Raw genomic sequence first — 16,309 nt, 5'->3', positions numbered from 1 at the left:
ACTGTAGTGGAGCGGGTCGAGAGTTTCAAGTTCCTTGGTGTCCACATCGCCAACGATCTATCATGGTCCAAACACACCAAGACAGTCATGAAGAGGGCACGACAAAACCTTTTCCCCCTCAGAAAACTGAAAAGATTTGGCATGGGTCCCCAGATCCTCAAAAAGTTCTACAGCTTCACCATCGAGAGCATTCTGACTGGTTGCATCAAAAACTCCAGCCACCCTAGTCATAGACTGTTTTCTCTGCTACCGCACGGCAAGCGGTACCGGAGCACCAAGTCTAGGACCAACAGTCTCCTTAACAGCTTCTACCCCCAAGCCATAAGACTGCTAAATAATTAATCAAATGGCCACCGGACTATTACATTGACCCCCCCCCCATTTGTTTTGTACACTGCTGCTACTCGCTGTTTATTATCTATGCATAGTCACTTCACCCCTACCTACGTGTTCAAATTACCTCTAACCTGTACCCCCACACACTGACTCGGTACCGGTAACCCCTCTATATAGCCTTGTTATTGTTATGTTATTGGGTTACTTTTTACTTTCGTTTATTTGGTAAATATTTTCTTAACTCTTCTTGAACTGCACTGTTAGTTAAGGGCTTGTAAGTAAGCATTTCACCATAAGGTCTACACTCGTTGTATTCAGCGCACGTGACAAATAAAGTTTGATTTGATAGGTACAAGGACCGCTACTTCGATGCAGACAAGAAACAGGGTTTACGTGAAATGTTACAGACACAGCTGGACAAGATGGAAACAGATACCGTGACAGTGCGCACCAAGAAAGAGAGGTCACAGACGGACAGAGCTTGACATGTATGATGAAATCCTGGTTGAGACTGAACAAATGAACAAAGAAACAGCACAGAAAGAAATAGATTTTGATTACGTGTTACTGGTAATGGGGACATACGTAAATGCCACCAAATAACTTGTGTGTGTATTTCAACTATTTAACTGTACTAGAATGCTTAAAAAGCTGCAAAAATTGTAAATATCGGTATAATCTTTTTTGGCAAGGAAAATATTAGATATCGGTATTGGCACAAAATGTTATATCAGTGCATCCCTAGTACTCACCATCTGACGAGGCAGTGGACTCTGGGAGGGAAGTCATTGTTTGTACAGAGCAGGTCCTGCATGGCCGTTGGGAAGGCATCTAGGGAGAGAGCAGGGTGGAGACTTAACCTATATTCTCTACTATCCACCCAGATTCTCTCTGTTCCTAGAGTGCAGATCAATGTTCCAGATAAAACAGTAAGTTCATCAATATAGTCTCATCACGTAGTGAGCGATCCTATGAGACAGGTAAGATAACAGAGACTGTAAATAAAAGCGGCAGCAGCATTGTACCCTCCTCAGGTTCCTCCTTCCCCTCGCTCTCCTCAGACTCTTGCTTCAGGTAGTGGTGGGTTACGGAGAATTTAAAATCCGCAAAGTTGATATCCTTGGTCTTCTTCTCCCAGGTACCACTGGTGTATTCACCCTGGATCAAGTGGGCAATCAGGAAATCCATTAATTCATTCAACAAGCTTACTGGATGGCTGCTTATTAACGTGTGCTTAATATAGTAAGGTCTGATTGAGTGAGGGTTTGTTGTTACCTTCTCTGGTGGTTTGCTTGCATTGTTCCTAATCAGCTTCCAGTCGTTCAGCACCTCTTCTACTCTGGACACAAACCTATTAAAAACGACAGACAGGGGGATCATAACATCAGTTCCAGCTGAAGTCAGAGAATAGTGGTCACACAAACATGCATGTATACAATGCAATCTATTACGTGGTTACTGTTGATAAGGAAGAGATATCTAGGCCTGTCAGTTGTCAACATTGGTAAGGTCAGTTGCTATCTCTTGCAATCCTGATGTGACAGGACAGCTAACTAAACTATGGGTAAGCTACAAACAAAATGCAATGCAAACCAGCATAACTAGCCCATTCAGCAATGTGATTGACAGCACAAAACAAGAGGAGACAAGCACGTTGTCTGTCATATACTCAGCCTTCTATGCTAGCATTATGGAACTATATTTGGCCACTCACGAATAGTTTATAATCCAATCCTTATATCCAGTCTGAGCCTGATGATGATTTACAACTCTTGTTAGCTAATTTAGCCAGTTACAGTAAAACCAGAGAGCTCCACCTTGCTAACTTACCTCTCCCACTCCGACGCGGTGGTAAAATCCGTGATCTCGAAGACCTCTGACTCGGGCTGCAACGGGAAGGACCATCTAACGTTAACAGCCTATATTTTCTAAACACTGCTCATGCCATGTTTACTTTATTAACTGTGCACAATTACTGTCAGCTGTCATCATGAATTCTTGTTTATTATTATTTTCTGCCCGTTGCATTATGGGATTGTAGTGGGCGCGTTCGAGACAATGACGTAAATAAAACCGGTTCGCCGGTTCGAGCCTGGTTGGAGCCAGAGAGGAAGAGAGAGTTAATCAGGACAGCAACACAATTACACACAACAAAATCACGACAAAACAAAAAGATAATTACGTGACACGTTGGAAAAAAATCTTTTAAAAAACCCAGCTCAAACTAGAATGCTATTTGGCTCCAAATAGAGAGAACACAGTGCCAGAATACCTGACCACTGTGACTGACCCAAACCTAAGGAAAGCTTTGACTATGTACAGACTCAGTGAGCATAGCCTTGCTATTGAGAAAAGTCGCCGTATGCAGACCTGGCTCTCAAGAGAAGACAGGCTATGTGCACACTGCCCACAAAATGAGGTGGAAACTGAGCTGCACTTCCTAACCTCCTGCCAAATGTGTGACCATATTAGAGACACATATTTCCTCAGAATACACAGATCCACAAAGAATTTGAAAACAAACCCGATTTTGATAAACTCCCATATCTACTGGGTGAAATAACAGCGTGCCATCACAGCAGCAAGATTTGTGACCTGTTGCCACAAGAAAAGGTCAACCAGTGAAGAACAAACACCATTGTAAATACAACCCATATTTATGTTTATTTATTTTCCCTTTTGTGCTTTAACTATTGCACATCGTTACAACACTGTATATAGACATAGTATGACTTTTGAAATGACCTTATTCTTTTGGAACTTTTGTGAGTGTAATGTTTACTGTTATTTGTTTTATTATTGTTTGTTTCACTTTTGTTTATTATCTATTTCACTTGCATTGGCAATGTTAAAATGTTTCCCATGCCAATAAAGCCCTTAAATTGAATTGAGAGGTCCAACTCGGCGGTAAATCTGTCTCCCTCCAGCAGGTGGCGTTTTTTCGTTGTTTCGCCCACCAAGCAAGGAGTTTTTGTTTGAAGGTCATTGAGTATCCAATTTGGTCAACAAAAATTAACGTCTTATTTGCTACGTGAGATGTATTTGATCGAATAGCAGTTTCGCAATGCTTAAATTGTTACGAGTGTACTGATATATGTACGACACGTGACATTCAGGCAACTTTGAGAAAAAACCCTTTATATCGGAGTTGTCTCGGGAAGACTATGCATATTCACGAGGATAGTAGCATAGCGTCTCTCTCCATTGAATTACAGACGATTGACGTCAACAACTCTCAAATTAGATTACAATAATGAGCTGTATCAACAAATCCAAATAAATGATAGGCGGGAGCTAGACAGCCTGCCTTGCAGCGTTAACGAAAACGACTCCCGGAGAGATACATGGATCTTGTCAGTATATCCATAATCTTTGCTGTCATCTAAAACTGATGTGCCAAGCCAGTAATACACTCGTGTCCCAGGTGGATCGACTCGGCTCGTACGTAAAGAGTACTCCATTCAGGCTGCATGATTTTCATCCTTCACAAGCTTTAATGACGGGCTGTCAGAAAAAAACAGGATAATTATGTTTACTGTCTTAATAAAACTAATTTCCACCACCATTTTTGGGCAATTTATGATGTTGCACACTGCGTTCAGCTAAGGGAAGCTATGGTTGAGAGCTTCGATTGCAACGCCAACCACACCTCAGATAGCCCAGCAGATCGTTGTAATGGGGAAACTGAACTACTGTACCTGAAACAGTGCTCCAGTCAGATGTTTAAGAAGTTGGAGAAAATCCTCACCACTCACTCCCAGTTCCAGCCCAGGGCTCTGATTGAGGTGTTCCACTTCTGTATTAACCTGGAGAGGATTCCACTCAACGTTGTGTCCAAAGTCTTCGGTCCCTACTTCCAACAGAGGTTGCAAGGTAGGCTAGTGTATGTGTGTGTGAGAGAGAAGTAAACACGCTACATGTTGTAATCATGGCCGAATACCGACTGGGCATGCTGGGCACTTGCCCAGGGCCCTGACCTCCCTCTTCCTTCCCCATCGGATTCCATCACGACCACCATTATTGTGGGCAGCTTGATGGTGAGAGATTTTGGCCTGCCTGCGGGCCGACCAAAGTCCACTGTCACCCAGGCACCCGTGACCAAGCCATGAACTCCCTCCAGCCCACAATTCTAGCCAACTATTCTAATATTGGCACCATTGTCAATCACATTGGATTTAACGACATTTGCTTTTTGCAATCTGAGGAACTGAAGAAGGACTACAACACCCTTGTTTGCACAGGGAAGAGAACAGTCATCTCTGGCCCTGCTGCTGTGCTATAGAAGGGGTTCGGAACGTTACAGCTGCCTCACTGCTGTAACAGCTGCCTCACTTCCTGAAGAAACTGCAAAGACAGGAATGTCTCCTTTTGCGACAATTTTGACTTGTTGTAGGAGCAACCAACAATCTTTACAAAAGATGGGATTCACCCTAACCACAGGGGTTCCAGGTTATCTCCATCAACATAACAAACTGCTTAAGAGACTGACGGTCTGGGGTTGGTAGCGCTCCAGTCCTCCCTGTCATAATACGCAACAGAGGACATGGGAATCATATTATATCCCAGAGAAATAGATGTGTAAGTAACCTAATCTACGTTGCTTTAACTGTTAGCTCCGAGGGTATTGTCTGCAATAAACATATGCACATAGAATTGAATTCCACTGTTTGCACTGAAACTGTCTGCAGCCCACTGAGTACCATTGACTCAAATGTAAATGTCACTGACATGTCTACCTCAGATCAGCCTCTCAGAGTATCTATAAAATCAAACAAGCAACCCAGAAAGGACTAAAAATAGCATGAGAAACAAGGTTCATGAAATTGACAACTTATTATCATCAGAAAACATTAATATTCTGGACATCTCTGAAACACACTTCATAATTAATTTGATGATGCCGTAGTAGCTATACATGGTCATAGAATATATAGGAAAGATAGAAATGTAAATGGGGGAGGTGTTGCCATGTATGTCCAGAATCATATTCCTGTTAGGCTGAGAGAGGATCTCATGTCGGATGATGTGGAAGTAATATGGATACAGGTTCATCTGCCTCACCTAAAGCCTTTTCTCGTAGGAAGTTGCTATAGACCACCAAGTGCTAAAAGTCAGTATTTGGACTATATGTGTGAAATGTTGGATAATGCTACAAGACCATGGTGCTTGCCTACGGAGCTGTGAGGGGAACGGCACCTCCGTACCTTCAGGCTCTGATCAGTCCCTACACCCAAAGAAGGGCACTGCGTTCATCCACCTCTGGCCTGCTGGCCCCCCTACCTCTGCGGAAGCACAGTTCCCGCTCAGCCCAGTCAAAACTGTTCGCTGCTCTGGCACCCCAATGGTGGAACAAGCTCCCTCACAACGCCAGGACAGCGGAGTCAATCACCACCTTCCGGAGACACCTGAAACCCCACCTCTTTAAGGAATACCTGGGATAGGATAAAGTAATCCTTCTAACCCCCCCCCCCCCCCCTTCCAAAAAAAAAAAAGATATAGATGTACTATTGTAAAGTGGTTGTTCCACTGGATATCATAAGGCGAATGCACCAATTTGTAAGTCACTCTGGATAAGAGCGTCTGCTAAATTACGTAAATGCAAATGTAGGTGATCTCAACAGAGAGATATATGTTCTGGGTGACCTAAATATTGACTGGTTGTCATCAAGCTGCCCACTCAAAAAGAAGCTCCAAGCTGTAACCAGTGCCTGCAATCTAGTTCAAGTCATCAGTCAAGAAACAGACAGAAATGCCAAATCCCCATGGATAGATGATTCATTGAAAAATGGTATGGCTGAGAGGGATGAGGCAACGGGAATTGAGAAATCACATAACTAAACAAAAAGAAGAATAAACTGTACTATGGAACAAAGATAAAGGATATAAAGAATGATAGTAAAAATCTCTGGAGTAATTTAAATTAAGTTCTAGGCAAAAAAAAGCTAACTCGACTTCATCCTTCATTGAGGCGGATGGCTTTGTCATAACAAAACCCACTGATATTGCCAACCAATTTCATAACATTTTGTTGACAAGATTAGCAAACTTAGGTATGACATGCAAACAACAAAGGCTGAGCCTTTATATTCATGCATAATGGACCAAATAATGAAAGACAAGCACTAGTTTTGAGTGGGTGTAGAAGAGGTGAAAAAATTAAAGCTATCTGTAAATAAGGACAAACAACCTGGTACCGACAACCTGGATGGTAAATTGCTGAGGTTGGTAGCGGAATACATAGTGACCCTTTTTCCACATCTTCAATTTAAGCCTAGAAGATGGTCTGTTCCCTCAGACATGGAGGGAGGCAAAAGTTTAATGGTTCGAACAGCTGACCAATCAGCCTGTTACAAGTGCTTAGCAAACTTTTGGAAAAAATGTTGTTTGATCAAATAAAGTTATTTTACAGAAAATAAATTAACAGACTTTCTGCATGCTTATAGGGAACGGCGCTCAACATGCTCAGCACTGACAAATTATTCATGATTGGCTGAAATAAATTAATAGTAAGAAGATTGTGGGAGCTGTTTTGTTAGACTTCAGTGCAGCTTTTGATATCATTGATCATAACCTATTGCTGATAAAATGTAGGTATTATGGATCTGCACCCTTATTATGGATTGAGAGTTTCCTATCTAATAAAACTGTGTTTTCATTAATGGAAGCCTCTCTCATGCAAATTCATTTGTGTGGTGTACCTCAGGGCAGCCGGCCAGGGCCATTATTGTTTTCTGTTTTTACAAATGACCATCCACTGACCTTGAGTAAAGCCTGTGTGTCTATGTACGCTGACGACTCAACAATATACACGTCGGCTGCAACAGTCAAATAACTGACACTTAGAGTTCTAGTCAGTTTCAGAATGGGTAACTAGCAATAGGCTGTTGCTAAAAATCTCAAAAACAAAAAGCATAATTTTGGGAACAAATCACTCACTCAATGGTGAACCTCGTTTAGATCTATTATTGAATAATGTAGCTGTTGAGAAAGATGAGACTAAACTGCTGGGTGTAACCCGAGATGGCAAACTGACATGGTCAAAACATATAGACTCAATGGTTGCTAAAATGGGAAGAAGTCTGTCCATGATTGGGCGTTGCTCTGCCTTCTTGACATCTCAGTCGACCAGACAGGTCCTACAGGCCCTAGTTTTGTTGCACCTTGACTACTGCCCAGCTGTGTGGTCATGTGTGGCAAAGAAGGACATAGGTAAATTGCAGTTGGTCCAGAACAAAGCAGCACGTATCGCACTTAGATGTACACGGAGGGAATGTGTCAGTAACGTGCATGTCAGTCTCTCCTGGCTGAAAGTGGAGGAGAGATTGGCTGCATCACTATTGGTCTTTGTGTGAGGTATTGATGTGTTGAAGCTACCGAACTGTCTGTTCAAGCAGTTGGCACACAGTTCAGACACTCATCGGTACAACACAAGACATGCAAACAGAGGTCTCCTCAAAGTCCCCAGGTCCAGAACAGAGCCTGGGAAACACACAGTAATAAATAGAGACATGACTACATGGGACTCTCTGCCACCCCAGGTAACTCAAGCTAGCAATTAAACCAGTTTAAAAAAAAAAACAGATAAAATAATATGTTACTGCACAAAGGGGACTGTGAAGAGACACAGCCATTTTATATACCTTGTATTGTAATTTGCACTGTACTATGTCTTATGATGTGTTTGCAGCGGCTAATGGAGATCCTAATAAATACCAAATCAGATCTGCTTTAGCCAAAATCCGCATAGCGGTTGTTTTGGCAGTGCCGGAGGTGGAACAGAATTAGAGCTGTCAAATCCACAAGTGGCTCCCGGCCACTGCCATTGGCTGTACAGAGTCACGTTAACAGAAATCCCCATGCAGCCTTCCCACTGGGCAAAAACTGGTTGAATTAACATTGTTTCAACCCAAAAACCCCAAACCTGTTTATTTTCTGAAACATGGCTTTTGGACAAGATACCCCCATGGCTATCCAACTCGAGGATTCTCCATTCACTGAGCGGACAGAACGTTGGATTCAGAGAAAGTGAGAGGGGGAGGGGTATGCCTCTTTACCAACAGCAAATGGTGCGCTGACTCTAGTGCAGTGGAAGTCTCAACCCAATGTTCACCCGTCTTGGAATACCTGATGGTCAAATACCGACCCTCAACCTCCTGAGAAAGTTTTCAGCTGTCAAATCAAATGTATTTGTCACATACAGGTTAGCAGATGTTAATGCAAGTGTAGCGAAATGCTTGTACTTCTACTTCCGACCATGCAGTAATATCTAACTAGTAATCTACCAATTCCACAACATCTACCTAGTACAAACAAGTGTAAAGGAATGAATACGAATATGTACATAAAAATATATAAATGAGTGATGACCGAACGGCATAGGCAAGATGTAATAGATGGTATAGAGTACAGTATATACATATGAGATGAGTATTGTATGGTATGAAAACATATAAAGTGGCATTGTTTATTGTGGCTAGTGATACATCTAATTACATCAAGATGGCAAGATGCAGTAGATGGTATGGCGTACAGTATATACATATGAGATGAATAATGTAGGTTATGTAAACATTATCTAATATAAATAATATAAAGTGGCAAGTGATAAATTGATTACATCAATTTTCCCATTATTAAAGTGGCTTGAGTTGAGTCAGTATGTTGGCAGCAGCCACTCAATGTTAGTGATGGCTGTTTAACAGTCTGATGGCCTTGAGATAGAAGCTGATTTTCAGTCTCTCGGTCCCAGCTTTGATGCACCTGTACTGACGTCGCCTTCTGGATGTTAGCGGGGTGAACAGGCACTGCCTCGGGTGGTTGCTGTCCTTGATGATCATTGTTGACTGTCAACAACTACAGACCAGTATCCTTTCTTTCTTTTCTCTCCAAAACTCTTGAGCGTGCCGTCCTTGGCCAGCGTGCCGTCCTTGAGCGTGCCGTCCTTGGCTCTCTTGCTATCTCTCTCAGAATTACCTTCTTGATCCAAATCAGTCAGGTTTCAAGACTGGGCATTCAACTGAGACTGCTCTTCTCTGTGTCACGGAGGCTCTCCGCACTGCTAAAGCTAACTCTCTCTCCTCTGCTCTTATCCTTCTAGACCTATCTGCTGCATTTGATACTGTGAACCATCAGATCCTCCTCTCCACCCTCTCCGAGTTGGGCATCTCCGGCGCGGCTCACTCTTGGATTGCGTCCTACCTGACAGGTCGCTCCTACCAGGTGGCGTGGCGAGAATCCGTCTCCGCACCACGTGCTCTCACCACTGGTGACCCCAGGGCTCAGTTCTAGGCCCTCTCCTATTCTCGCTATACACCAAGTCACTTGGCTCTGTCATATCCTCACATGGTCTCTCCTATCATTGCTACGCAGACGACACACAATTAATCTTCTCCTTTCCCCCTTCTGATAACCAGGTGGCGAATCGCATCTCTGCATGTCTGGCAGACATATCAGTGACCACCTCCGTCACTGACTTCATTAGGAAATGCATCGGCAATGTTTTCCCCACAGTGAAGGTTCGCTGCTTCCCCAATCAAAAGCCCTGGCTAAACTTAAGGACAGGGTTACCGCACACAGGGCTATCACAGCCAACCCAGAGGATACAGCTGAGGACACTAACAAGTACAAGAAGTCCCGCTACGACCTCCGCAGAGCCATCAAACAAGCAAAAGGACAATATAGGAATAAGGTTACAAAGGAAGACCCAGCTGTGATCTGCCCGACGATGCCTCTCTACCAGACGAACTTAATGCATTTTATGCACGCTTCGACAATAACAACACCCCGCCGGCCTAGAGGACTGGGTGATCTCGCTCTACGAGGCAGTGTAATGGAAATGATATGATTAAAGGTTTGACTAAATGATTTCACTCAGAAACCATATAACTTGTTGAAATGTATTAGTAATTATAAGGCTATAATAATATGTTAACTATAATCCAATACAGTGTGTGAGGAGACTAAGACACTGTTTAAGACTAAGACACTGTTACCACTTCAAAATGAACAGGGCAGAGTTGATAAGACGACCTTGGGAAAGGAACAGGAGAAGAGGCCTCCCTAAGTTAGGGAGAGAAACAACGGCCTGGGAACGGCTTAGTTGGCAGGAGATTAGAAGACAGGTGGCAAGGTTTGATAAGGAATATATGTGTACTGTGGAAAAATACAGCCACCTAAAGCGGGGTGGAGTTCTCTACTGATGTAAGTTTATTTGTGTGTGTGTGTGTGGTAATATAAAAGGCTGTGTGCATTGTATGAATTTTAGAGCTCTCATAAATAAACGTTTTGACCATTGTTGGCTGGGTCTCCGTCTACTTCATTCAACCAGAATCTTACACACTCTGGTGGGGCAGACTGAATAGTTTAATTGAAGTTCGGTTTAAGAACATTGATAACTTAATTCCCGTAACAGGCAGACGTGAGTAAGGTCTTTAACAGTGGTGGAAAAAGTACACAATTGTCATTTTTAACTGCCTCCTACACCACCTCAGAAGCTAGGATATGCATATTATTAACACATTCGGATAGAAAACACTCTGAATTTTCTAAAACAGTTTGAATGGTGTCTGTAAGTATAACAAAACTCATATTGCAGGCAAAAACCTGTGAAAAATAGATTTAAAAAAATGTGAATTTTGTGACTGTACTATTTAGTGTCATTGTTTTATAGATACCATAGTGAGAAAGGATTCATTTCGCAACACCTACGGCTTCCACTAGATGTCAACGATCTTTATAAAGTTGTTTGAAGCGTCTATGATAAACAGAGAGCAAATTAGGATGCAAGGAAGTTGACATGTCGTCACTTCATTTTTTGCGCCTGCGCATGAATCTGAGAAGCGTGAGTTTGTCATTAATTGTTTATCAAGACATAGGATAGGTTGTGTGAAAATATTACTGATGTTTAACGTTAAAAATGGAGCAAAAGATTAATGCTAAACAACGTTTGACATGTTTGAACGAACGTAAATAGATTATTTACTAGGTTTTTTTAGCTTTTCGGCGTGATTTTACAACCCCCCCACCACGTTTTGTGGGAGCATAATGAACGCTAACTACTTGGTGTTATTTGGACATAAATTATGAACTTTGTCAAAAGAAACCACATTTGTTCCGGACCTGGGATTCCTGGCAGTGCCTTCTGATGGAGATAATCAAAGGTAAGGGGATATTTACAATGTTATTATCGATATTAGATGATGCTAACTGTATAGCATAGCTTATTGTTCTTAGCATAGCACCCCGTTTATTGCAAAATGTGATTTCCCAGTAAAGTTATTTTGAGATCTGGCCATTCGGTAGCAATTACGAGATGATAATATATTATTCTTTGAATGACAATATTATAATTTACCAATGTTTTCAAATAGTAATTTTGTTATGTTCACCGGAAGCATTTCAGAGAATAAAAAAATCGGAATTTCACGCTACTGTAAAATGCTGTTTTTGGATATAAATATGAACTTGATGGAACAAAAAATGCATGTATTGTATAACATAATGTCCTAGGAGTGTCATCTGATGGAGATTGACAAAGGTTAGTGCATAATTCTAGCTGGTTTCTGCTTTTGGTGACGCCTGACCTTGAATTGAAAATGGATGTTTGTACTTTTGTGGCTATGTACTGTCCTAACATAATCTAACTTTATGCTTTTGCCGTAAAGCCTCTTTGAAAATCGAACAATGTGGTTAGATTAAGGAGATGTTTATCTTTTAAATTGTGTAAAATAGTTGATTGTTTGAGAAATTGAAATTATTAGATTTTTGATGTTTTGAATTTCCAGCCTTGTTAGCAATCCCGACTCGGGGTTCATTGCTAACCTGTAGCCCCAAGGGTGTTTTCAAACTTTGTGAATTGTTGCCAATTGTTGTGAACTCAGTGCGCTTCGCTTAATTTTTTTGTGCACTGTGAACACTCCAAATGAACTCAGACCCTTATCTGCTTTGTTTGTAACTTATTTTAATGTTGCCGCTACCATCTCTTATGAAAAGAACTTCTAGACATCAGGACTGTGATTACTCACCACGGACTAGCAGAGTCCTTTTTCTTCATTCACTACTCTGATGAGCCCGAGGATATATACGGCTCCCTTCGGGATCAGGCCCCGACCCCAGTGATCTGCATGAAGAGAAGGCGGAGAAAGAGAGGCCGGAGAATGGGCTGCCTTCTGAGCAGTCGGAGGCGATCGAATAAACCCCCACTTCCCTCTATTCTGCTAGCAAACATGCAATCTTTGGACAATAAAATGGACGAGTTAATGGTGAAGATTAAACTGCCAACGGGACATTAAAAACTGTAACATCTTACGCTTCACAGAGTCGTGGCTGAACGACGACAATATCAACATACAGCTGGCTGGTTATACGATGTAACGGAAGGTGGCATCTGGTAAGACAAGGGGCAGCGGTCTATGTATTTTTGTAAACAACAGCTGGGGCACGGTATCTGAGGATGAGTTTCTCATGGTAAGCTGCAGACCACACTACCTACCGAGGGAGTTTTCATCTATATTCTTTGTAGCTGTTTACATACCACCACAGTCAGAGGCTGGCACTAAGATAGCATTGAATGAGCTGTACTCCGCCATAAGCAAACAAGAAAACGCTCACCCAGTGGCGGCGCTGCTAGTAGTCTTGGACTTTAATGCAGGGAAACTTAAATGTGCTCAAGAACACTAAGGTAACCTGCCTAAATGACTACCGAACTGTAGCACTCACGTCTGTAGCCATGAAGTGTAAAAATTGTCAAAGACTCCAGCCACCCTAGTCATAGACAGTTCTCTCTGCTACCACACGGCAAGCGGTACCGGAGCGCCAAGTGTAGGTCCAAGAGGATTCTAAACAGCTTCTACCCCCAAACCATAAGACTCCTGAACATCTAGTCAAATGGCTACCCTCCCCTCCACACCACTGCCACTCTCTGTTGTCATCTATGCATAGTCACTTTAATTAACTCTACCTACATGGACATACTACCTCAACTAACCGGTGCCCCCGCACATTGACTCTGTACTGGCACTTCCATGTATATATTGTTATTTTTTACTGCTGCTCTTTAATTACTTGTTACTTTTCTCTTATTCTTATCCGTATTTTTTGAAACTGCACTGTTGGTTAGGGGCTCGTAAGTGAGCATTTTACCAAACCTTTTATGCACTCTGGCCGAAAGGGACGGTTCCATCAGTGTGACACGCTCTCTGACATCATCGTGGCGTGGCTACTTTCTTATGCACACTTTATAGTGAATAGATTCTCTTATACCTCAAAGTCACATTCCTATCTTAAAAATACATTAATATTTTTTTCATTCTATATGCACTGTATTGGATGAAAACTTGACAGTATTCTGTCCACACAGTTAATGACATCACAAAATGAAAAACAATATGGAATTAGTTTTCTATAGCTCCCCACTAAGCGTTCCCCACATTCTTATGTTAAAATTATTGTTCCAGTATTCACATTTGACCGTGTTAGAGTTTCGGCGGGAAAACTGTGAAACAAAGAACATTCCTTGGGTTAAATACTGGAGGGGGAGAGAAAGTTTCCTTCTCCTGTAATTTACAACAGGGTGTGAACTGTCAACCTTCCAACTTAAGGAACCAGAGTAAAACATTCTCAGAACCTCCCTGCTACCTAAAAATACATGTTTTTAGAACATTACCAAAAATGTCATTAAAGGTAACTATGTTTGGACTTTTAGGAAATGTTATGTTAAAGTAATGAAATACATACATACATACATACATACATACATACATACATACATACATACATACATACATACATACATACATATAGTTGATGTCAGAAGTTTACATACACCTTGGCCAAATACATTTAAACTCAGTTTTTCACAATTCCTGACATTTAATCCTAGTAAAAATTCCCTGTCTTAGGTCAGTTAGGATCACCACTTTATTTTAAGAATGTCAGAATAATAGTAGAGAGAGTGATTTATTTCAGCTTTTATTTCATTCATCACATTCCCAGTGGGTCAGAAATTTACATACACTCAATTAGTATTTGGTAGCATTGCCTTTAAATTGTTTAACTTGGGTCAAACGTTTTCGGGTGGCCTTCCACAAGCTTCCCACAATAAGTTGGGTGAATTTTGGCCCATTCCTCCTGACAAAGCTGGTGTAACTGAGTCAGGTTTGTAGGCCTCCTTGCTTGCACACGCTTTTTCAGTTCTGCCAACAAATTTTCTATAGGATTGAGGTCAGGGCTTTGTGATGGCCACTCCAATACCTTGACTTTGTTGTCCTTAAGCCATTTTGCCACAACTTTGGAAGTATGCTTGGGGTCATTGTCCATTTGGAAGACCCATTTGCGACCAAGCTTTAACTTCCTGTCTGTTGTCTTGAGATGTTGCTTCAATATATCCACATAATTTTCCTGCCTCATGATGCCAGCTATTTTGTGAAGTACACCAATCCCTCCTGCAGCAAAGCACCCCCACAACATGATGCTGCCACCCCCATGCTTCACGGTTGGGATAGTGTTCTTCGGCTTGCAAGCCTCCCCCTTTTCCCTCCAAATTTAACCATGGTCAATATGGCCAAACAGTTCTATTTTTGTTTCATCTGACCAGAGGGCCAAAAAGTATGATCTTTGTCCCCATGTGCAGTTGCAAACCGTAGTCTGGCTTTTTTATGGCGGTTTTGGAGCAGTAGCTTCTTCTTTGCTGAGCGGCCTTTCAGGTTATGTCGATATAGGACTCGTTTTACTGTGGATATAGATACTTTTGTACCTGTTTCCTCCAGCATCTTCACTGGGTCCTTTTCTGTTGTTCTGGGATTGATTTGCACTTTTCGCACCAAAGTACGTTCATCTCTAGGAGACAGAACGCGTCTCCTTCCTGAGCGGTATGACAGCTGCGTGGTCCCATGGTGTTTGTACAGATGAATGTGGTACCTTCAGGCATTTGGAAATTGCTCCCAAGGATGAACCAGACTTGTGGAGGTCTACAATTTTTTTCTGAGGTCTTGGCTGATTTCTTTAGATTTTCCCATGATGTCAAGCAAAGGGGCACTAAGTTGGAAGGTAGGCCTTGAAATACATCCACAGGTACACATCCAATTGACTCAAATGATGTCAATTAGCCTATCAGACGTTTCTAAAGTCATGACATCATTTTCTGGAATTTTCCAAGCTGTTTAAAGACACAGTCAACTTAGTGTATTTAAACTTCTGAACCACTGGAATTGTGATACAGTGAATATGTAAAATAATCTGTCTGTAAACAATTGTTGGAAAAAGGACTTGTGTCATGCACAAAGTAGATGTCCTAACCGACTTGCCAAAACGATAGCTTTTTAACAAGAAATTTGTGGAGTGGTTGAAAAACTTGTTTTAATGACTCCAACCTAAGTGTATGTAAACTTCCGACTTCAACTGTACATGTAATTCTGTGTGATTATTTAGTAAATAAATAATTAAGCCAATTTGTGTATTGCTGATTTGACTTATTAGCTAGGGTTCGTGCAGATAACCAAGTACTTACGACAATCAGAATGAGATTGATCGAGGTGACGATTAATAATTGACTGCTATTGATATTAAAGATCTTCAGATCTTGTGTAGGCCTTCATTGTAAATAAGAATTTGTTCTCAACTGACTTGCCTAGTTAAATAAAATTAAGAAAAGTTTTGACTGTACAGACTAATTGAGCATGGCCTTGCTATCGAGAGAGACTGCCATAGGCAGACCTGGTTCTCAAGAGAAAGGCTGTGCCCACTGCCCACAAAATGAGATGGAAAATGAGCTGCTCTTCCTAACCTCCTGCCAAATGTATGACCACCTTAGAGATACATATTTCCCACAGATCACAGGGAATTTGGCTGTTAGGGGCGGCGGGTTAGTGGTTAGAGCATTTGGCCAGTAACCGAAAGGTTGCTGGATCGAATCCCTGAGCTGACAAGGTAAAAATATGTCATTCCGCCCCTGAACAAGGCAGTTAGCCCACTGTTC

The 16,309-nt window shown here is 41.8% G+C and overlaps 1 protein-coding gene across 1 annotated transcript in view; it reads right to left on the bottom strand.

Moving 5' to 3' along the window:
• LOC106582383 (rab3 GTPase-activating protein catalytic subunit) overlaps window positions 1–3,902 on the bottom strand; it is a 139,785-nt gene extending 135,883 nt beyond the window's left edge. The window contains 5 exon segments of the mRNA XM_082966901.1: window positions 1,089–1,167; window positions 1,362–1,494; window positions 1,612–1,687; window positions 2,167–2,255; window positions 3,873–3,902. Of these exon segments, the coding sequence (XP_082823027.1) occupies window positions 1,089–1,167; window positions 1,362–1,494; window positions 1,612–1,687; window positions 2,167–2,255; window positions 3,873–3,902 (407 nt within the window).
• Window positions 3,903–16,309: the final 12,407 nt, after the last annotated feature.

This window comes from Salmo salar, chromosome 21, assembly GCF_965601325.2.
Source record: "Salmo salar chromosome 21, fSalSal1, whole genome shotgun sequence".
In the NCBI taxonomy this organism is placed as follows: Eukaryota; Metazoa; Chordata; class Actinopteri; order Salmoniformes; family Salmonidae; genus Salmo; species Salmo salar.
Note: the sequence above shows the minus strand (reverse complement) of the source record. Positions and strands in the feature narration are given on the sequence as shown.